The sequence below is a fragment of the Monodelphis domestica genome, chromosome 7 (genome assembly GCF_027887165.1).
Source record: "Monodelphis domestica isolate mMonDom1 chromosome 7, mMonDom1.pri, whole genome shotgun sequence".
Taxonomy (NCBI): Eukaryota; Metazoa; Chordata; class Mammalia; order Didelphimorphia; family Didelphidae; genus Monodelphis; species Monodelphis domestica.
Window position 1 is genome coordinate 276,864,173 of NC_077233.1, and position 21,875 is coordinate 276,886,047.

The window sequence follows — 21,875 nt, forward strand, 5'->3', positions numbered from 1 at the left end:
TAAAATTCATCTATATGTTCATCCATTTTTCCGTCCTACATCTGAAGAGTACTTTTTCCCTAAAACTTCTGTCCTCATGTCTCTACTTGCTCTCTCTGAGATTTTGTTCTGTCTCCCTTTTTTTCTTGTACCTTCACTCTAGTCCTCCCTACTGCCTTCTTTCCCTCTTATGCAAACATACTTAGGTCTCCCCTACCCTAAAAAAAAACACATTTCCCTCTAGCCACTATCCTGTTATAACTTCCTCTCTTCAAACCCAAAAGATTTGTCTGATTACTCTCTCTTCTCCTTTACCATTCATTCTTTAATCCCATGCTGTCTGACTCATTGCTTTTGACTCCTTAAAAGTTAGCCTCAAAAGCTGCCGGTGACCTTAGTATCAATCCAACAACCTTTTTTTATTACATATTCTCCTTTCCATAGTATTGGTTGCCATTAATCTCCTCTTCCTTCTTTTATTATTATTATTATTTAATTATTTAATTAGATTGAATTTTTTTGCCATGGTTACATGATTCTTCCCTCCCAGAGTTGATAAGCAATTTCACTGGGTTGTACATATATTATCACTCAAATCCTATTTCCATATTATTCATTTTTTGTGATAGAATAATCTTTTAAAATGAAAATCCCAAATTATATACACATATAAACCCTTCCTTATTGAAACTCTTTTTTTTCTTTTGGTTTCTGACATTTGTATCCTGAATCTTATCTTCCCTCTTTAACTGTTCTTTCTATAACTTTAGGTGGCTTCTTTTCCTCCAAATATGAATGCCAAGATTCTATCCTCTCTTCTCTACCCTAATTTCATCCATACTCATAAATTGCTTCTTAGGTGGATAACTCCCAGATAAATAGATTTCATCTTGACCGAACCAATCTTTCAAATTCCAGTCTCATGTTTTGAAAAACCCAAAGGACATTTCTACCTTTTATATACATTGGGCATACAAAATTCAACCTATTTAAAACCCACATATATTTTCTTTCTATAAAATCATTGCTTTCTTCTGAGTTCTCTTTCAATGAATAGCATCACCAATCTTTGTTACTAGGCTGAGAACATGAGAGTTCTTTTTGATTTGTCTCATTCCCTTGCCTTCTTTTCCTCCCTCAATCACTTCCATTTATTCCTTTCTATTAACATCTGTGATGATTGACTTCTTTAATGCCTACCTGTACAATAATATCCTAGCTAGTTTTCCTCTTTCCACCTTCTCCCTCTTCTAGTATATTATGCAAACACCAGATCAAAGAAAATACCACTCATTGTGTTATTCTCTTTCACAAAAAAAAAAAAAAACCCTTCATTCTCCCTCCCCAATTTGTCTACAAATTAAAGTCTTGACTCCCTGACTTGGTATTTCCACATTATGATCCCTCACTTCCTTTTTAGCCTTATCCTTCTGCCTCTCCCCTGTACTTACCATTTACTGTAGCCTATCAAATAATCTTAATAAACTTGCTGAGGTCACAGACCATGACTTTTTCTGTCTTTATATTCCCACCAGAAATAATTCTTAAGATAATTTATTTTACATGGCTGGTAATCATTAAATTGTTGTTGAATGAATAAATGGAATACAATAAGACAAGGTGTAAAGTTGAAGTCAGTGTTGCTTTTTCTTTTTTTTTTTAAACAAATATCCAAGAACTTTTTTATCCAGGTGAAGATTGTCCTTCCTTTTTGGCTTTTTGGGAGGCCACAGGTTTTTTTAAGTGTTATTGACCTTGCTCAAGACCTTTCTGGGCCTTCTCTGAAAATAGACTTTTATTTTATTTTATTATTTTTTTTAGAATTGATTTTAGAGTCTTCCTTCTGAATAGTCCCAGTGGCAACAAATCTTCATCCTCTGAGAATTTATTTATTAGTTCATGCCATGAGTCACTTAGAGCCATGTTTAGTGTACAGAGTAGATATTAAACTAGATAATATCATTTTTTATTTTTTAAAGTAAGGCATAATCATAATGATACTGGTTTTTTTGCCTGGCATATAAGCAGACTCTGTCAACAGTTCTCAAAGAAAAGTTATGAAAAATGTTGTGACTAACTGGGAGAATCACTGGAATAAATGAATAAATGACTAGACTCCCAGAAGGACTTCTTTGAAGTATATAATTCATTTGAATGATGTATAAGTTCTTTTTTTAGAAATTATTCCCATTAGTTTATATTCCCAAACCCCTAGAAGCTCGTGACAATTAAAAACCAAAGGAAACAGAATTCATGAACTTGAAAAGCCATTAAAACTGGATCCATAGGATTTAGATCTGTCATCCTCTATTCATCCTGTAAGTTATTAAAGAAAGTTAAGGATGAGCCTGAAAATTTTAATTTAAGACTCTATACCATTCTCTTTGATATAGTGTCCCTTGCTTTCCCACCAAAAGCATCATCATTGGCTGGATAGCCCTTAGAACTGACCCAGTATCACCTTCTGATGATTTTAGAAGACCACATTACAAGGTTCAGATTTGATCCAACGGGCAGTAGAAAACCATTTTCGGTTTTCAGTGGCATGTTTGAAGATGGTTCCATGTCTCTCTTTGATCACTCTCCTCTCCCCTGGCCTCAGGCATCCGTTCGGTGAGCTTCTATGAGCACATCATCACTGTGGGCACAGGGCAGGGCTCCCTGTTGTTTTACGACATCCGGGCCCAGAGGTTTCTAGAAGAGAAGCACTTATCCTGCTATGGGTCCAAGCCCAAGCTCGCAGGGGAAAATCTGAAGCTGACCACTGGCAAAGGCTGGCTGGTGAGTGAGCCTTCCATTTTGGAGGCAGGGACTGGGTTAGCTATAACTGTACTGGTGGGGGAGACCTGGGCAATATTAGAAAATAGCCTTACTTTTTTTTTTAACTTTTTACTTACTTTTAGAAGAAATAATTAGAATAGAATAGAGTTAAGTAGAAAAAACCTTACTTTTATGAGTGCTTTTACGATTTACTACAGGTTGACATAGGAACATCTTTATTCTCTGATTTATTTTTACACATCTGTGATCAAGGAAGGGATGGAGATTGCTTCCATCTTACAGCTATATGAAAGGCCAAATCTTACAAAAATTAAATGCTTTACCCAGAGGTAGCCATTCATTGGTAGAACAGGGAATAAGGTATTATGAACATTACTGAAAAGCATTGCTACATATGGCCTCATCACTTGAACTTATTTTTTTTTACCCATTTTCTAACCAGAGTAGTAGAATGGGGTTTACACTCCTATGTCCAGGTAGCACAAATTCGTTATTCTGAGGCCAAGTATCCCGACTCCAGCTATGAATACAGGATGTATGTCTCCTGTGACTTTCATTTCCTTAACAAAGCATTGAGGAGCTAACAGACCTTTTTTCTTACCCTCTTCCCAACAGAATCATGATGAAACTTGGAGGAATTATTTTTCAGACATTGATTTCTTCCCCAATGCTGTTTACACCCACTGCTACGACTCGTCTGGAACGAAACTCTTTGTGGCAGGAGGTCCCCTCCCTTCAGGGCTCCATGGGAACTATGCCGGGCTCTGGAGCTAATGAATAACTCTTCTGAAATGCAGAGATTTACACTAACTTCCATCTTCAGTTTCCTTGTTTCTTCTTTTCATTTTTCAATTGTGTGATGCCCTTGTCTTATTGGAACACCAGAATTTGCTTTTGGCTCGGGCATTTGACACAGGCTCCGTACGTTGGTCTAAAGTGGCTTTTTCTTTTTTCCCCCCCTTTGGCAATCAGAATTTTGTTTTATTGCTTTTTTTTTTTTGGCTTTTTATTTTGGCTTTTTATTTGCTTCTTACACAAAGGATTTTTTGTTAATCCCATATTGTATTTCCTTTTTAAGTGACACACACTTTCCCCTATTTGGCTTCTGCTTTAGGCTGACACAGTCATACTCATCCCTACTTTGCTGTTGTGAGGTAGGATTCCTTTATACTTATGTGGTTGCTGTCAGACTTTCTGTGAAAGTTTGGGGGCTGTGTGTGTGTGTATGCACGTGTGGGTGAATGTGTGAGTGTGTGTGTATGATGAGTGTGTGTGTGTGTGTGTGTGTGTGTGTACGCACAGGTACTATGTGTGTCATTGAAATTACATGGATTGAGGATTACTTGTAATTAAAATATTTATAAAAGAAACTACTTTATCCACAGAGTCCAGCTTTGGGACTGGTTTTATCTTATTTTTTAAAATACAAGTCTAATGACACTGTATATGAAAAACAGAGAAAAAAAAACCACCACCCAGAAAAACCATTAAGGAAGATTGCAGGTATCCCCAGGGACCCTATGTCAAGGTCCCTTTCCTGAGGTTCCTCTGTCCCTAGGGCTTACAGAGCCTAAGAGGGGGATCTCTTCCCCCAGTGGCTCCCTGAGGAGATGGCTTTTGCCCATGAGTCACTTCCCATTCCCCTGGCCTGCTCTTGCTTTTCTTGAATGTCAGGACCTCTAATAGAGCTTTTAGAAAAGAGGTAGAAGTTCAAGCACTGGATTATGCTAAATTTCCCTCCCTTCCCTTTGCTCTCCTCCTCCCCCCTCTAAAAAAAGAAAAACAGACCATCTTAACTACTCTAGATTGGGGCCCTGCAGCTAGCCAGAGAAACCTTGAGACTCTTTTAGCTTTGAGGAAACTCCTTATTCCTTTTTCCTTCCCTCTTCTGATTTCCCTAATGGGTTTTGTTTGGTTTATTTTGTTTTCTCTTCCCTACAGAAGCAAGTTTGGTCAGGGGCTGGGGGCTGAGTATCTGTGTGTAGTGTGTACCTAGTGTGTTTAATATTAGTCTCTTGGTGCGGTGGGGGAGGCTGTGTTGGCCCCAGAGTTGCAGGACTGAGGTCTCCGTCACCTAAGTGTTCCCCAGCCTTGTCTGGGACAGGAGGGCAGGCCAGCAGTGTTAGGCACGTAACAGCATTGATGTAATTAGCAACTAAGAATATCCTTCCTATTCCACTCCTCCACCTTAATAATTTGTATGTTTGAGCTCCAAGTTTTTTTAATGTAGCAATGACAAACTTACCATATAGTTCTATTGTTCCCTGCTCTTACACTCATCATGTTGCAGACAGTGGCTGTTCCCTTGATTTGATGATTTCCTTTTTTCCTTTGAGCACTTCCTCCAATTAGCTGCCAGAAGTACTTCCCTGGGAAGAAGAGCTGTCATCTTTTTCTCCCTGAGTCATCCAAGTTGATGAGGGGCGTTGTAGAGATGCTCTATGCCCAGGGAACTTGGAAGGTGAAGTTATTTGCTTAAAAGTCTGCGCTTGACTTCATGACATGACAGAAACATCATTGGTTGTGGAATTCTCCCTTTCTAACCTAGAGAAATAGGTGCTATCAACAGGGAATTAAGCAAAATGCTAGATGCTACAAATCTTTTAACTGTCTTAATTTTTTTCCCTCCTAGTATTAAACTACAGGCTGTAGATTAATTAGTTCTCAAAGAACTTCTATCACTTTAAAGGAAAAAAATACTTGTAACAAACAAAACAAAACAAAAAAGATCAAGTACGGTATTTTGTACTGTTGCCTGACCCTCTTCTGTGATGGGTAATGCATTTGATTGTTTGGGATTCTGTTTTTAAAAATGTAGCACTTGACTTTTGCCAAGAAAAAAAATAAATATTATTCCAGTGCAACGTGGTGTGAGAGAGTGTGTGTGAAACTAAGGTACAGGGGGGAAGGGGGGGAAGGCCTCAGCAGGAAGAGAGGTAGACCTTCCAATAGGGACTATTCCAGAATAGGTGTGAAGTACTTAATGGTGGAAGTGTGACCAAAGGCCTGGATTCTTTCCCTGTTTAAATCAGATACTTTTACAAACAGAAATAATCAACCTCTTTTCTGTGTCTAACCTGAACCCATAGCACTATGCATAGTCTAGTGATCCAGAACCCAAATTAACCTAGACACTGCAAAGAAAGAAGCTTTATTTAATAGATTATGAAACCTGAGCAGGAACCCAGCAGTCTCAGGTGAGGAATAAGAAATCTAGGGACTTGGGAAGAGTATTTCTCGGGAAAATTCTCCTATCCCTTAAGCATTAAGAATAGAATTGAAACACAGAATTCAGACCCCAGAGCAGATGTCTTTTCAAAATAGGTTTTTGTTCCTGTTTTTTGTTTTTATGTCACCTGAATTTCCCTCCTATAGTATCCTCTCCCCTTCTACTCTGAGTAACAGTGTTTTTCAAAAGAAAAAGAGGAAGAGAAAAAATTCAAAATAAATCAACACATGAAAAAAAGTCTAACCTTCTATGTTCCAGAAGCAGAATGAGAAGGAAGCTTCTCCTCTTCTCTCTGGGGCCAAGCCTGTTCTTTATAGTTGCAAAGCATTTTGTGGTAGTTGTTCTTTATTTCCTCATCTCTCTGGCCACTTAGGAAATGACTTTTGGTCATATATTTTGGGTCGTGGTATATGTACTCATTGTGTATCGGCATGTAGTTTTCCTGACCCTGCTTAATTCACTAGGAATTAGTTTCATGTAAATCTTTACATGCTTCTCTGTATCCAATAGGCTTGTCAATCCTCATAGAACATTAATGCGTGTCCCACAATTTGTTTAGCCATTACTCAATCAGTGAGTATCTTCTTTGTTGCTATTTCTTTTCTATTCCCAAAGAAATACTCCCTTAAATATTTGGTCATGTAGGAAGCAACAAGGAGCCAGACTCAGAGTTAGTCACATGAGCCCTGTGGAGATTTTACTTGCCAACGAAGAAAGAGACAGATTTCTCTGAGCACTTCCAGTTGTGCAAAGAGAGATACAGACCTTTCTAGGCTTCTGAGTGTTATCATATTAAGAAAGAAAATATCTATAACAACTGAAATGCTTCGGATGTTTTTAATTATATCTGGGAACAGAGATAAGTTCCTGGTACATTTTGTTTGATGCGCAGTTTCTGTAGCTGGCATTAGTAACAAAAGTCATTTTGCTAATTCAGCTCTTTGACATGAAGTCAGTCTCATTCTCCTTTCTCAGTTTCCCCTTTTTCCAAAGTAAGAAAATTTCTTGTCACTAGAAAAGGATTTTACTGTTGAAATCTGGGCCCCTTTAGGCCCAGGGATCATCTGGTAAGGTGGGGGACAGAAAGGTAAAGGGTACTGGATCCATGAACCTACAGAAGCTTAAAAAGAGCATATAGAAGAAGAAATATGATAAAAATAATTATAGTCCACTGAAGCCAGTTTCAAAACCAGCCAGTTTATATAGGAGGGAGTGCAGAAATGATTCAGTCCACCGACTGTCAGAGGAGAGTGACCTGGGCAACGTGTATCACATAGTTCTTCCAAACAAGTTACAGTCTATCTAGAATTACAAATATAGGTGCAATGCAAGATGTTAAGGCACAAATTCCACCCTGATGAAGCATGGAAAAGCAAGTGCTTCACAATTCTGGAGTGCCACGTTGGCAATAAAATCGACTACTCGCTGCACCAGCTGGAAAGCATCCAGAGCAGTTTTCCAAGTGCTCCATAGTGAGAGACATATCCAGGACAGCTCTATGGAGCTCAATAATGTACCTTTTGGCAAGTCACCACTTCCCATAAGTGCCACCATGAGGTATCATATTCGTCATCAATGAGGATTTTAGTGAAAAGCTTAACTTCATGGTATAGACAGGCAGATGAAGGCTCCATCAGATTGCTCCTTCGTTCATTCCCCTTCACTCTCTTCTTGTGAGCTGGCTGCTTCTCTAGTGAAAATGGCCATTTCTCATGTGTCCTTGTCTTGATTGTTCCTGGAGAAGATAAAGAAAGCTATCGTCCCAGTCCTGCAGCGCTTAAAAGTACTGATGAGTCCCCTTCCTTGATTATCTGATCCTTCCTTGGTTTCAGTGGAATGATAAGGAGAAAGCTGAGTAAGGCAGGTTTGCTGAAAGGCCACTGGAGCACTAAGCTGGAGGAGCAGGTGAATTTTTGTAGAGACAAATTAATTTTGTAGTATGGTTTTCTTTTTGCTACCTCTACCTAATCTATTTCCAGAGAACCAGTCAAAATATGCCCTCCATTGTAGGCCCCTGGTCTCTTTATTCTCTGATGTCATTTTCAAATGCCTTTAGGTTTGGGGGGAAGAGAAAGATTCTTCAAGAGGTCACTGAAATGTTCCATTATCCCTTGTTAAGAAATGCCACTTTCCCAAAATACCTACATATAATTAGTCTTCCCAGAACTACTCATACATTAATTAACTCTAACCCATTTTTGCCAATCTGCTGGATGTGAGGTAACATTTTTAGGGTTTAGATTTGAATTGATATCTCTTATTATTATGATCTTTAAAGCATTCTTCTGTATGGTTACTAATACTTTGCAATTCTTCTTTTGAGAACTCTTCATATCTTTGGCCACTTTGGAAAAGACTTTTTGCCAATATATTTCAGATTGTTGTCTATACATTTTAGATATCAAATCTTTGTCAGAGATATTTCATGCAAAAGATTCCTCCCCCCCCCCCCCAATTAACTACTTCCATTCTTATCCTAGATGTATTCATTTTGTTTTATGCAAAAGTATTTCAATTTCATGTCATCAAAATTATCTTTCTATAATCTTTTGAAATTGTCTCTGTGTCTTGTTTGATCAAGAATTCATCCTTTTTAGGGGGCAGCTGGGTGGCCCAGTGGATTGAGAGCCAGGCCTAGAGATGGGAGGTCCTAGGTTCAAATCTGGCCTCAGACATTTCCCAGCTGTGTGACCCTGGGCAAGTCACTTAAGCCCTATTGCCTAACCCTTACCACTCTTCTGCCTTAGAACCAATATACAGTATTGATTCCCATATGAAAGGTGAAGGTTTAAAAAAAAAAAAGAGTTCATCCTTTATCCCATAGCTTGTAAAACCTGCTTCTCTTCTACATTTTTCTTAATGGCACAGCCTTTAATATTCAGTTCATGTATCCATTTTGAATCTCTTATGAAATCGTTGGTCTAAATCTCATTTTAAACCATACTATTTTATAGTTTTTCCACCAGTTCTTATAAAATAGTTATTTTTCTAGTTAATTTGTGTTTTGGGACTCAAATGTTCTGAGCAGATATCTTTTTCAGTGACTCCTTACTGAAGCAGGCTGTGTGGCCTTTTAAACATACCAGATATACAAAACGTGTGCTATAGGAGGTTTTAGAGGGTTGTCATGAGACATGGGACCTCTGTGCTGTAATTTTAAAAAATTAGCATCACTATTCCAGGGATCAAGTGATGTGGACACTGCTGGAAAATGAGGGTTACATTTGTTTGCCATACCCAAGCATTACATTAGGGTCCAAGAAGGAGAGGAGGGCTTAATGTTGTCAGCATGGCGCCTGTGACTTCATCCGAACCATTGATGAAGCTTTTCAATAACAAAGAGTTACAGAACTTCCTAGAACAGGCCACTAGAGGCTGCCTCTAATTACTCTTCAGATTTGTTCCTTAAACCGGTTCTGAATCCATAGTGGTGTCAAGTTCAGAACGTCCTTATCGCTGCATGGTGACTCAGAAGACATGATGTGTTGTTTTGTTCAAGGAATTTGACATGGATGCTCACCAGTTATCGTCCCAGCCATGCTGTTCTCATTGGGGTCCAGCACGCAAGGTGACCTGAATACGACCTGATCTCAATGAAATCATGCTGACTTCCTGTGATTCCTGTTACACTTTCCTATATACTCGGCAATCATACTACTCTTAATAATAAATATTTCTTAGAATTTAGCCAGTAATTTAAGTGAAGTTTGTTGACCCTCCACCATGTTTCTTTTCTTTTTTATACAGATTAGTGATTATATTGTCAGAATTTTGCTCTTTATAGTCTCCCATCTCTTATAGTTCTTGGAATTTCTTGATATTTCTTAGAACTTGTGAGACATACATGCCTGGAAATGCTCTGGGCGCTCTTCCTTCAAGACTGTGAAGTCTAGGATGACACGGTCACTTTTTTCCCCAAGGGTCAGTTCTTGGGTAACTCCCACAGACTTCTTACAGGAGCACTCTGTCCTAACCAAGCTGGTTTACACCATCCCTACAGCACAGTTTGGAATTTCCTGCTTTCACATGTGCTTATGTTATTCTACATGCCAGGAACAAGAGGAAAAAAAACCTGTATCACAAAAACCCAAGAAGAGAGAAAATGCAGGAGCAAGAGCGCATCAAACAATGCCAGGCCACTCAGAGGTCGAGAATGAGGACTGAGAAAAGGCCCTAAAATTTAGCAGAAGTCTTTGAGAACCTTTGAGACAGCAACAGTCTTCTATAGGCAAACATTGCCAGTTCCTTCAGCTAATCCTCATATGGCAAGATTTTGAGTCCTGTCATCGTTCTGGTTATCTTCCAGAGTGGTATTCAATGCAAACCCAGGAAACCATGTCATTTCTGCCTCCCTAATGTCTCTTTTGTTCAGACCCTCGTCCCCTTTCATGTGGACTTGCCAAATAGCCTCTGAATTGGTCACTTTGCCTCCTCTCCGTCTCCATTCCGATCTCTCCAGCCTATCCTGCACCCAGCTACAAAGGTAACTTTCCAGAAGTTCAGGTCCGTCATTGCCTCACTTATTAAACTCCTGCAGCTCCGGATTGCCTCAAAGACCAAACGTAAACTCCTCTTACTGTTCGAGCTCTTCCTGGCTGAAGCCTTCCTTTGCCCACGTAGCCATCGCTCTCCTCCCTTCTCTTCATTTCCTCCAAATGGGTTCTCGTTCTCCGTGACGGACGTCGGTGTCCTGAGGAGGTGGATTCTCCCAGGTGAGCCCATCGGACTGGCTGTGTGAAGGAACATTCAGGCCATCTTAGGGGACTCGCAGGAAACCGTGAGCCATCCCTGACAAGTGTCAGCCGTAGGAGCAGTGATAACAGCGGTCCTCCCCCCCTGCTCTCCCGGTGCCCGGGGACGGGGCTCGCCGGACATGGCTTTCGTTCCATTCTCTGCAGTTCACCGTGAGCCTCCAGGGGTCGCCTTCCTCCCTGGCCACGCGGGCGAGGGAGGGGAAGCAGCCTTGCAGGGTGGCCGGCCCTCGGCTCGGCGCTTTTCCAATATCACTTATCAGTTTGACCATGTCGGGAGCTCGAGTAGAAAAGGGCTCCACCGGTCACTCGCCTCCTCTCCGGAGACTTGGGAGTAGGTCCGTCTCCAGAAGACGAAATGTCAGGGCATGAGGGTCACCGGGAAACGTCGGGCCTCATACAAAAGGAATCCTCTGATGGGGCACCAGAAGGGGAGAAGAACAGGTCGTGTCTGTGGCCTCTAACTGATTCGCCTGGCTTTGTAAAAGGAGCTCTGGGCTGCTCTCCCCTACGCTGATGGAACTCCTCCTGCAGACTCCCAGCTCCCTCCATTCCCCTTGTAGAGAAGATTGCCCCCTCGAGACTTCTGAAGGACCGGGCGCTCTCCGTGGTCCTCGCCTTCCCTCCCGGCCTCCCTTCTCCCGGCCCTGATCCCTGACAATTCTCAGGACCCCTGGGCTGAGTCTGGAAATGGACAGCGTGGAGAGATGGCAGGAAGCTCATGGGGTGAAGCAGTGAGTCACGACAGCCATTTCAGAAAGCAATTTGGAATTGTTCAAACTAGGAGACTCAAATAGCCACACTCTGAGCCAGATGTTCCACGCCTGGGCATGTATCCCAGCAAGGTCATGGCCAGAGAGTTCCCATATCCTGAAGATATTTATAGCAAGATTTTTTTGTGATAACAAAGGATTAGAAACAAAGTAGATGCTAGTTGATTTGGGGATGTCAAACAAATCATGGCATAGAAATAATGGAATATGGCTGTGCTATAAAAATGATGGTGATTAGTACAGAGAAGCATGAAAATCTTTACGTAAACCAATGCAGAGTGATGTAAGCGGAACCAAGAAAACAGTATACACGACTCTAACATAAAAGAACAATCATGAAGTATAGGAAAGTTGAAAAGTTACAAAAAGCATGGCCCCAAAAAGGAAATGAGAAGACATCCCTATCCTACCCACTTACAGACTTTTATATCATTTTAGTTTTGCTGATTTTCTTTTTTATCTTTGAAAATGATTTGTTATATTGAATCATTCTGTGTAGGATGCTGAGGAAAATTTTGGTAATCTAAAAAAACCCTAAAAATGTTTTTTAGAAAGTTAATATTACAAAATTTAAAAAAAACAAAGCAGTATTGCTCCAAAGAAGAGATGAGAAGACATCCCTACCTCAAGCTTTTGCAGAGGTGGGAGGCCCACAGGTAGGAGACATGCAAATATTTTTAGACTTTTCCATTTTACTAATTTTTTTCTCTTGTGTTTTCTCTCAAAAGTATTCTTTATTATATAGGATATTTCTTTGGAAAGGAGAAAGAAGGAGGGATACTAGCAGAAATTCTGGTGATGTAAAACAAAATATAATTTTTCTTAAAAGACCTGTAAGTTGGACATCATGCTTCCCATGTGCTATTATTTGCCCCTCAGCCTTTAGGACATACTGCTAAGAATTCAAAAGTATATTCATGTTTGCCTCAAATTGATACACAAAGGCATTTTACTTTCTCTTACACAGCTAGTCTTGTCTTTTTTTTAGAACCATTAGCAAAAACTGGCCCTGGTAATACCTTCACTTCCCCTGTCAACATCCCCAAACGCCCACTGGACTAATTCTAGTTTCTGTGAAACCCTTTCCCTGCCCTATTGAGTCAAAAATCACAGTCCCAGCCTTGCTCCTATATCCAGCCATCCCAATGCCCAACACCCGAGCATTCTGCACCACCCTTCTCCATCCTTCTAAGTTGTCATCAAGATTCAACAGCAGATGTTCTGGGCCAACAGTGTGCAGGCCCATGTTGGAACACAGAGAAATACTCGTGGCCCGTACGATATTCTGTAAGGAGAAGTTTACGTCGTTAAATGGAGATTCAGAGAGGAAAGAATGTTGACACAAGGGAACGCGGCTCCCCTCCACCTGCATTTGTCATGGAGGCAATACCTGGCAGCCAGATGCCAGTGACCGGAGCCTCCAGGCCTCTCGATCAATCAAGTCGTGTCCTTGCCTCTTTCAGGAGATCATTCAGCCCAATGAAACAAATGCTGTTCCTCCTCTGCCCTCTAACTGGCCTCTTACCAGGCACAGGTTCATTGTGCCCCAGAACACCAAAAGGACCGGCAGGGATGAACCTTTGAAAGGTCATGGAAAGTGGAATGGGTACCACGAGATTGGAGAAAAGAGATGTTTTGGTTTTCTTTTCTCAAAAAGGAAGAGAGTCTATGACGTAGAGGCCAGCCGTCTTCACTCTAATTGTGGCAAGATTCCATAAATGATCTTTAAGGGATGGTTAGTGACTGTCTAGAAGAAGGAGCCATAATGTCAAAGTCGGCAGGCCTTCGTCAAGACCGCATCGTAGGGGCCGCTGGGTGGCTCAGTGGATGGAGAAGCAGGCCCAGAGAGAGAGACCCGGCTGAAAACCTGGCCCTGGAAGCCTCAGAGCTGTGGGCCAGTCACTTGGCCCCCGTGCTTAGTCCTGCTACTCTTCTGATGCTGAGACGGCAGGTCGGGGTCTAGAAGCGAGCCGTGCAGATTCATCTCGTTTCCTTTCTCAGTAGGGGTCACAGCTGGCAAAGGGGACTGCTATAGCAGAGCGTTTGACGAAGTCCCATTTCATGCTGTGGACCAGGCGGAAGAACGTGGGGTCGATAACAAGCACTGTTAGTTGGACTTGAAATAGCTGGACCCCAGTAACGAGCCATCAGAGCTCAGCTTGGAGGGAGATCTCCGGTGGAGAATCCCCAGGAGCTGGCGCGCAGCCCTCCGCTGCGGAACACTGTCCGTCACCAGCGTCGAGACACAGACCGACGGCGTTAGATTTGGGAGTGATTTGAAACTGGGTGGAGAGCCAGGACTACACGGGAGGACGGCGTGCTCGACACTGGGCCAAGTCTAGTGAGCCGAAGTGCAAATCGAACCGCAGGAGTACAGACGGGAAAGGCGCGCTGAGCTCGCTAGGCAGCCGTCCTGGAAAAGATCTGGCTGTCCTGAGACCCGAACTCGGAAGGGAGTCGGCCGTGTCGTGCCGCCCTGCGCGGGTCTGGGGAGGCTGCCTCAAAGGACGGGCAGAAAGGACGCGAGAAGCTAGGAAGCATCCTGGGAAGGGGACCAGGAAGCTCGAGGGCATGCCCTATGGGGCTCTGTTCAAGAACTGGAGGTCTTCAGCCTGAAGAAGAAAAGGTTCCGGGGGCAGAGACTGTTTATTAAGCACCTTACTCCGGGTCGGGCGCCAGGATAAGTGCTTCTCATTTGGCCCTCAACCCTGTGACGTAGGCGCAATGATCTCCATTTCGTATTTGAGGAAACTGAGGCAAACAATGGCTAAGTCACATCCGGGGTTAAACGCGGGTCTTCCTGACTCGGGGCCCAGCTGTCTACCCCAGAGCTGCCTTTTTATTATCAAAATAGCATGTTCTGCTAGTGACAAATTATTAAATGTTTCTTCTATGGGCGAAGTTGTTTTGAGCTAAGTGAATGCTGTATCAAAATACCGTATCCCTCCCATCCCTGCCACGACCCTTAGAGGAATTAGGGGATCGAAATCGCTCTCCTGACAACCCAGCCCGCGCTTCCCATGCACATGCATTTGTCGTTCAGTCAGATGTTTCAGTCGTGTCATGTTCTTCACGACCCCATTTGGGGTTTTCTTGGCAAAGATACTGGAGTGGTTTATCATTTCCGTTTCTAGCGGATTTTACAGATAAGGAAACTGAGGCAAACAAGGTGAAGTGACTCACCCCAGATCGCATAGCTGTTAAACATCTGAGACCAGATTTGAACTCCCAAAAAGGAGTCTTCCCGACTCCAGGACCAGCATTCTATCCACTGTGCCACCTAGCTGTGAAACTTCTCTCAAAGTACTCTTCCTACCAACCCACATCTCCACCAACTGAAATCTCCATCCTATGAAGGCCAACTGAAATGCCACCCCTACCATGACGTCTTCCATGGATGACCATCTAAGAGTGAGAGCTTAGACACATGATCGGCACTCATTTACTCTGGTCTCCTTTTTTAACAGATGAGGAAACCCTTCCCCAAAGGTTAAGTGACTTGTCTGAGATGACGTAGGGAGAGGGGGCAAAAGGAAGAGTTTGCAGTCAAGTCTTCCAACTACACATCCTCTGTTCTTTCTAGCACAGCAGACTGCGGGGGATTTTGCCTTCCCAAGGCAAGTACATAGAGCAGAGATGAGACACAGCTGCTTAGCAGGCAGTCGGGACAGAGCAGGCACAGACAGTTCCACATTTTATGGAACACGGTGATTTTGCAGGGTTAAGTTGCTTGTCCTTCGATGAAAGTTCAAAATCTCCAGGGATGAAGGTGTATAATTTTCTTGCCTAAGCCAGGCAAATGCCTTTCATCCCTCAGGCCAGAAGTGATCTCTCCTTCCCCAGAATGTCCACAGTCCTTGGTTCAGACCTCACTCATGCACTTGCCATACCAAATTTTGTGTTCTGTTTTATTTCTGAATAAATCTAATCCTTTTACCAGATTATAAACTCCTGGAAGGCAGGGCCCTCAAATTTCTGTATACCCGGACAGCAATGAGAATAATGACTCAAACCTAGCAGATATAAAGTCAATATTTGTTGAATGAGTGGATGGATGAATGAATGAACAAATGGAACAGTAGTCATCCAGCTTACGCTTGAACTCTTTAAATGATAGAAGCTTACTAAATCACAAACATTTCTGGTTGATGTATCGCTTTATAAAGTCAATTTGAATTGTAAACTTCCTAAGGACAAGGAACATAGATTTACATTTATTTTTTATCCTCTCCAGGGTTCCTAGTGCAGGGCTCTGCACCCAAGGGGATACTATCTATGCTAAGGATTTCAAAGGACTCTTTATGGTATCACTGAAAACATTATTGTCCTAATCTAAGAGGAGAAAACTGAGGCCAATGAGACTTCCCAGAGGTGTCAGAGTCGAAACCAGAGTCCTGAGACTACTGATGCTATCTCTATTCCAAGCATAGGCTGGTTTTCCTCCTAGAAGAAATAGTGAAGAGCCCTGATGAACACCTCTTTACCCTCCACATTATCAGGAACCATGAAGTGTTCCTATAAACAAACACATAGAAACAGAAGCAGGCTTCAATCAGGGGAAACGAACCTGAAATACCACTGGGGAAACGACCCTTGTCAGGAAATTGCAAAGTCAGAGGATATGATGCTATGATATCAGAAAGACTAAAAGAAGGACAGGGTACAACTGTACCTTGCAGCTTAAAAAAGAGAGAGAGACTTCCTGAAGAGGAAGGAGCTGAATGCCCTAGGGAGGAAGCAATCCCTTGGCCTCCAAGAGTTGAAGAAGAACCAACCACAGAAGCTTTCAGGTGAGAGATTACTCAGTAAAAGTCAGAATGCCTTTGGTGGTTGGTGGCTCTGCACCCAGAGGTACAGAGACAGCTATTTGTGGATGTGATAACAATAGAAAAATCTCATCTTCCTGGGGCATGATTCCAAGAAGTAACTGAAAACATCCCAAGACTTGCCAAAAATGGATGACCACCACCCAGTTCTAGTTATTCACATCCTAATTCTTCAGTTTACTCCTTCCCCATTACCTACTCTTCCACTCCACGGCATCTTCATAAAGGGATGGTCAAACACGATCTTGCCAGTGCCCACAATTGTTCCACTTCCATGTTCATGAACTTTGAAATTCCCTTATCTGGTCTGTTGTCATTCCACCTTTCCCCCTCTGCTTTACACCCCATTTTAATCCTGCTCTGCATTGGCATCCTGATCTCCAATTTTTCTGCCCCTCAGTTCTTTCCCAAGCCACCAGACCTGCACTAACTACACTATTGCCTTCCTGATCTTGACCCCTATAAACCATTTCACTTCTATATTCTCCTCTTGAGTTCCTGGACCCTTTATCCTATCACTACTCTCCCTCTGTCAAGCCTCAGCCTTGGATTATCTCCACCATTCACTGCCTTTGTTCCTGATCCCTTGTTGAACAGAACCGGAGAAAATCGCAAAACTGGGTTTCCTGAATCCTCTACAAATGTGTATTTTACATTATATTTATATCTTAGATGTTTTCACAATTCAGTCGTTCTGACTCTGTCCCACTCACCAAAGTGGTTTTTCCAAACCTTCCTTCTTGAATCGCCCTTGGCTCTCCCTTCTCCAACCCTCTTGTCTGAGAACCTTGCCTCAGGTAACACGGAAAAAAGTTGAGGCTCTTCACCTAGAATTCCTTTTTCTCTCCTCCTCTTCTCGCTCTATTCATATGCCTTTGGCCAATATCTTCTCCTTCAATCCCATTTTACATAAACAGCCCTTCCCCTTACCAAAACAAGTCCCTCCACATGAACCAGCAATGCAATTCCATCTTGTCTTCTCCAGGACATCTCTGTCAATCGAACTCTCGCCCATCTCCACTCTATCTACTTGTTGCTTCTATGTTGACTACAAACGTGCCCAAGGCTCCCCTAAGCTCAGAAGACCCTCATTCGACCCTCCCATCCAAGGGGCGTGCTGGACCCAGCTCGTACTGGCTCACAAGAGCCAGTTTTTACATTTTCAGTTGGAACATCGACACCTCAGAAATTGGCAAATAATACAAACCAGGACTTGATTCATATCATTTTTTAATGGTCTGTACTTGAGAAAGTGGTGCAGAAAATGTTAATGATGCAGATTACACTTAAAAATGGACGGCTTTTTCAGAGAACTGGTTGTTAGAAGTTTACCAGCACACCACTGCCTCTGTCCCAAGTCGTTTTCATCTATCGGTCGCCTGCCCTTTGTGGCTAAACCTCTTGAGAAGGCCATCTCTGGTCGGTGCCTCCATTCCCTCTCCTCTCTTAGCCCTTTGCAATCCAGTTTTTTACCTCCTCATTCAACTGACACTGCCTTCTCCAGAGTTACCAGTGATCTGATGGCCTCTTCTCAGTCGTCATCCTTCTTGACCTCTCTGCAGCCTAGGACATCACTAGTCACCTTCTCTGTGATGCTCTTTTACATCCCCAACTGCCTGGTCAGCGTCCCGGATGTCCCCTGGACGTCCCAATTAGAACTCACCGTCTTCTGTTCCAGCCGCCAAACTCCCTTCTAACCAAGTTCCCCACTGACTAAGGTACCACTTTCCAGATGCCGTCTTCAGCTCCTCCCGTGCACTCAGCCCCGTCTCCAGTCTGTCCTCCAGGTCTGTCGAGTCTGCCTTTGTGCCATCTCTCGTCTCTTCTCTCCCCTGGACCGTGGCAGACCCCCTGCTTCGTGTCTCCCCACTCCAGCCCATCCTCCACTCAGCTGTCCAAATGATCTCCCTGAAGCACGGGTCCAACCATCCCAGTGGCTCCCTCTGACCTCTGGGCTCAAACACAGAACCCTCTGGCTCCCCCCCCCTTCCAGGCCCCTTCCTCCGGGATCGGGTGACCCGGGCCTCCCTGGGGGCGCCTTCACCCCGCTGTCCTCCATTCCTGGAATGCTCTCCCCCCGCCCCTGCCTTCTGGGTCCCCTGAATCCCTTCAAGCCTCCGCCAATGATCCGCCTTTGCAAGAAGCCTTCCCTGCTCTCCCTTCATGCCGGTGCCTTCCCCTGGTTGTCTGACGTTTGTCCTGTATATATCGTTTGTACAGACTTGTTTGCATGTCTTCCCCGTTCCCTTGGGAGCTCTTTGAGGGCGAGGACTGCTTCTGCCTGGTGTTTCTGTCCCCAGCGCTGCCGGGGCGGCTCCTAATAAATGTGGGTGGACTCGGCTCCTGAGCGCCCCCTAGAGTCTAGTCTTTGCTTTAGCCACCCCCCACACCCCAGAGAGGACACTTGACCGGCGCTTTGACATCCTCCTTCGGGAGAGTGAAAAGAGAAAGAAGGAGAAGGGGCGGGGCGGGGAGGCGGGCCCCACGCTGCTCACGCTCACAATTCTTACTCGCCCGAACGAGGCACGACTTGCCGGCCCTTTGCTCCTGCGGGTGAGCCTCCCGTCCGGTCCAGTCCGGCCCTGCTCGGGTGCCCCCGCAGGGCTGGCCCCCTCGCCCCTGGGGAGGTGGTGGCCGGAAGGGAGGACCGGCTCTCCTGCTTGCTCATTCACGCCGAGATTAGCCGGAAGCCGGAGAAGGACGAGCCGAGTCCGACCGGCTGAGCCTTGGAAGTGGACTCGATGGGCCCCGCGATGGCGAAGCCCTATTAAGCCAGCCGAAGCGCCCAAGGACCAGAGCTGGTGCTGAGGACGGGCCTGCGGTCGGGGAAGGTCTGTGTGTCTTAACAGTGTGCAGAGCTGTCTCGCCATTGGGACTCCTTGGCCAAGGGCGGGGGCCGTCCTCGAGGATCCCGAGGGGGGGCTTGCGCCATCCGCGGGAGAAAAGGCCCAGCTCCGTGGAAGCGTTGGACAGAGGCATCAGCGCGGTCCAGAAGAACAGCTCCAGGCCCTCCTCCAGTCCACAAGAGCAACATCTTGGCCAGTTTACTAGGAATCGTTCAGAAGCTTTAAAAAGCGAACGAGATCTAGAAGAGTCAAAGAATTGGCCTAGTAGAGAAAGGGAGAACAAAGAGGCAGAAGCCACCATTTCTGATAACTGGTGAGCATGAGGAAACGGCACAAGGGATGGAGGAAGCCCGTCTCCGATGAACCTCGTTCTAATCGGAATTGGACAAAGGAGGATTGAGTACTCCCATACACGGTTTGTTCTAGAAATATATTAAACTCAGGATAACCAGGTGGCACCATGGATAGAGCCAGGCCTGGAGATGGAAGGTTATGGGTTCAAATTTGGCCTTAAATACTAAGCTGTGTGACCCTGGGCAAGTCACTTAACCCAAATTAGGTAGCCCTTACAGCTCCTCTGCCTTGGAACTTAATATCAACTCTAAGACAGAAGGTACGGGTTAAAAAATAAATAAATATATTAAACTCAAGGGGGAAACAAACAGGGATGGGGATAGGAGTAGTTTAGAAGAAGATGGTACCAAAGTGGGAATTATTGTCAAGCACAACAAACTTCCTGATACAGAATTAAAAATTTAAACAGAAAAGAGATGAGGAAAAAAATAGAAAAACAAACAAAAAAGCATAGAACTAGAATCTAATGGGGTGTCTTGGATTGCCGGTTAAATGATTGAGGCATGACTGGTCAGATTTTGGTATAGGAATGAATTGAAATGTTACTGTACTGTAAGAAATGACAAAAATGATACTGCAGGAAATCCTGGGTGGTATGAACTGTTATAGAAGTAAGCAAAACCAGGAGAACGATTCACAAGGACCACAGCAGAAAGAGAAACAACTATGAAATACTTAAGAACCCCGATGAAGGCAATGACCAACCGTGTCACTAGAGGAACTGTGATGAAGCACATTCTCCACCTCTTGACAGGTGATGAACTCAAACTACAGGGGAAAAAACACATTTTTGGACATGGCCACTGCGTGTATTAATTTTGTTTGACTATGTTCATTTGATTCAAGGGGTTTTTTCCCCCTTTTCTCTGTTTTTAATTGGGAAAGGCTTGGAGAAAGGGTATCAATATTGATGAAAGAAAAAAGACCATTAAACTTTTTTTTTTAATGCACAGAAGAGAAAAGGGAGTTTAGAAGGAAGCACAAACGAGCAGGACAATTTTGAAAGTTATGTGTGAGGGGCAAGCTAGGTGGCTCAATGGATTGAGTGCCTGGTCTAGAAATGGGAGGTCCTGGGTTCTAATATGACCTCCAACACTTCCTAGCTTGTGTGACCCTGGTCAAGTCACTTAACCCCTGTTGCCTAGCCCTTTCTGCTTTTATGTCTGGGAATAGATAGATACTTGATACTTGGTATTGATACTAAGACAGAAGGTAAGGGTTATTTTTTTTTAAAGTAATGTGTGAAAATAGTCTTTGACATATAAATAGCCATCTGAGTTGGGGGAGGGATACTGGGAGAAATTTAAGTGATGAAAAAGCAAAATGTATCAATAAAATTTTATTAAAAAAAGAATGTGTGAAATTTGTTATATACATTAAAAATAAGCAGTGTGATATGGTAATTATGACATCATATACAGTCTTCTTTTTTGCATTTTGTGGTGTAAATAGAAATGAGTTTCTTGGTGTTTATATTCAGAATAAAAATTTTAATTAAAAAATTTATATCATATATTGGACAGTGGAAAGGCATAGGGTGGTTATAAGCAATCTGTGACATCACCAGTGAGGAAATACAAAGAACAAGTGTTATCCTGGAATTTTATAAGGTAGGTTGTCAGTCAGTAAATGTTTATTAAGCACCTACTGTGTGCCAGGTACAGTGCTAAGCACTGGGGATACAGTCCTTGCCCTCATGAAATTTACAATTGAATTGGTAAAGACAACACAAATGGAAGCTGAAAAGCGGGGGAGGGGTAGGTGCCTGGGGATGATGGAGATGGCTAAAGGAGCCAGGTAGGATATGACAATGTCTGACCTGAGCATCTTCCTTTAATGGTGGTTTGGGGAGGAGCTTTTTGTTCCACCCACTGATCAGAGGGGCAAAGACTACCATGAGGAGCACAGCTGATCACCTGGATAGGGAAAGTATGGCAGGCAGGCAGCCAGGCTGTCTTCTCTCTCTATTGAATGTGTGGGAGGACATGGACAAGAGACATTCAAGATGGACAGACTTGTGAATGAGCTGTGGCCCACAGCAAGACCATAAAGCCGTTTAAGCATCTATGCATGTTGTTCTGCTTCTTCTTTCTGTATCACTTTGTACAAGTCTCCCAATTTTTTCTCTGAATTGGCTGTATTTGTCCTTTCTCATGACACAGTAATATTCTATTACATTCATACACTATCATTTGTCCAGTCATTCCCTTATCTATGAGCACCCACTTCTTTGCTTCCACCAAAAAAAAAAATGTTAAGAAATATTGGAAATAGTTGATCTCCTCAAAGATCATCATTGGCCGTTGAAAAGCTTTTCTTGCTTGCTAAATTGTTTC

General features: G+C 43.3%; 1 protein-coding gene across 4 annotated transcripts in view; it reads left to right on the forward strand.

Moving 5' to 3' along the window:
• Nucleotides 1–21,045, forward strand: part of DCAF12 (DDB1 and CUL4 associated factor 12) — an 88,953-nt gene extending 67,908 nt beyond the window's left edge. For 3 of the 4 annotated variants that reach the window (XM_007497907.3, XM_001362342.3, XM_007497906.3), the window contains exons 8-9: nt 2,582–2,760; nt 3,376–5,624. In XM_007497907.3, coding sequence (XP_007497969.1) covers nt 2,582–2,760; nt 3,376–3,534 — 338 coding nt within the window. In that variant the 3' untranslated portion in view covers nt 3,535–5,624. Of the gene's footprint in view, nt 1–2,581; nt 2,761–3,375; nt 5,625–15,747 lie in introns of those variants that run through there. The other variant, XM_056803889.1, reaches the window with a different exon arrangement.
• The last annotated feature ends 830 nt before the right edge of the window (nt 21,046–21,875 follow it).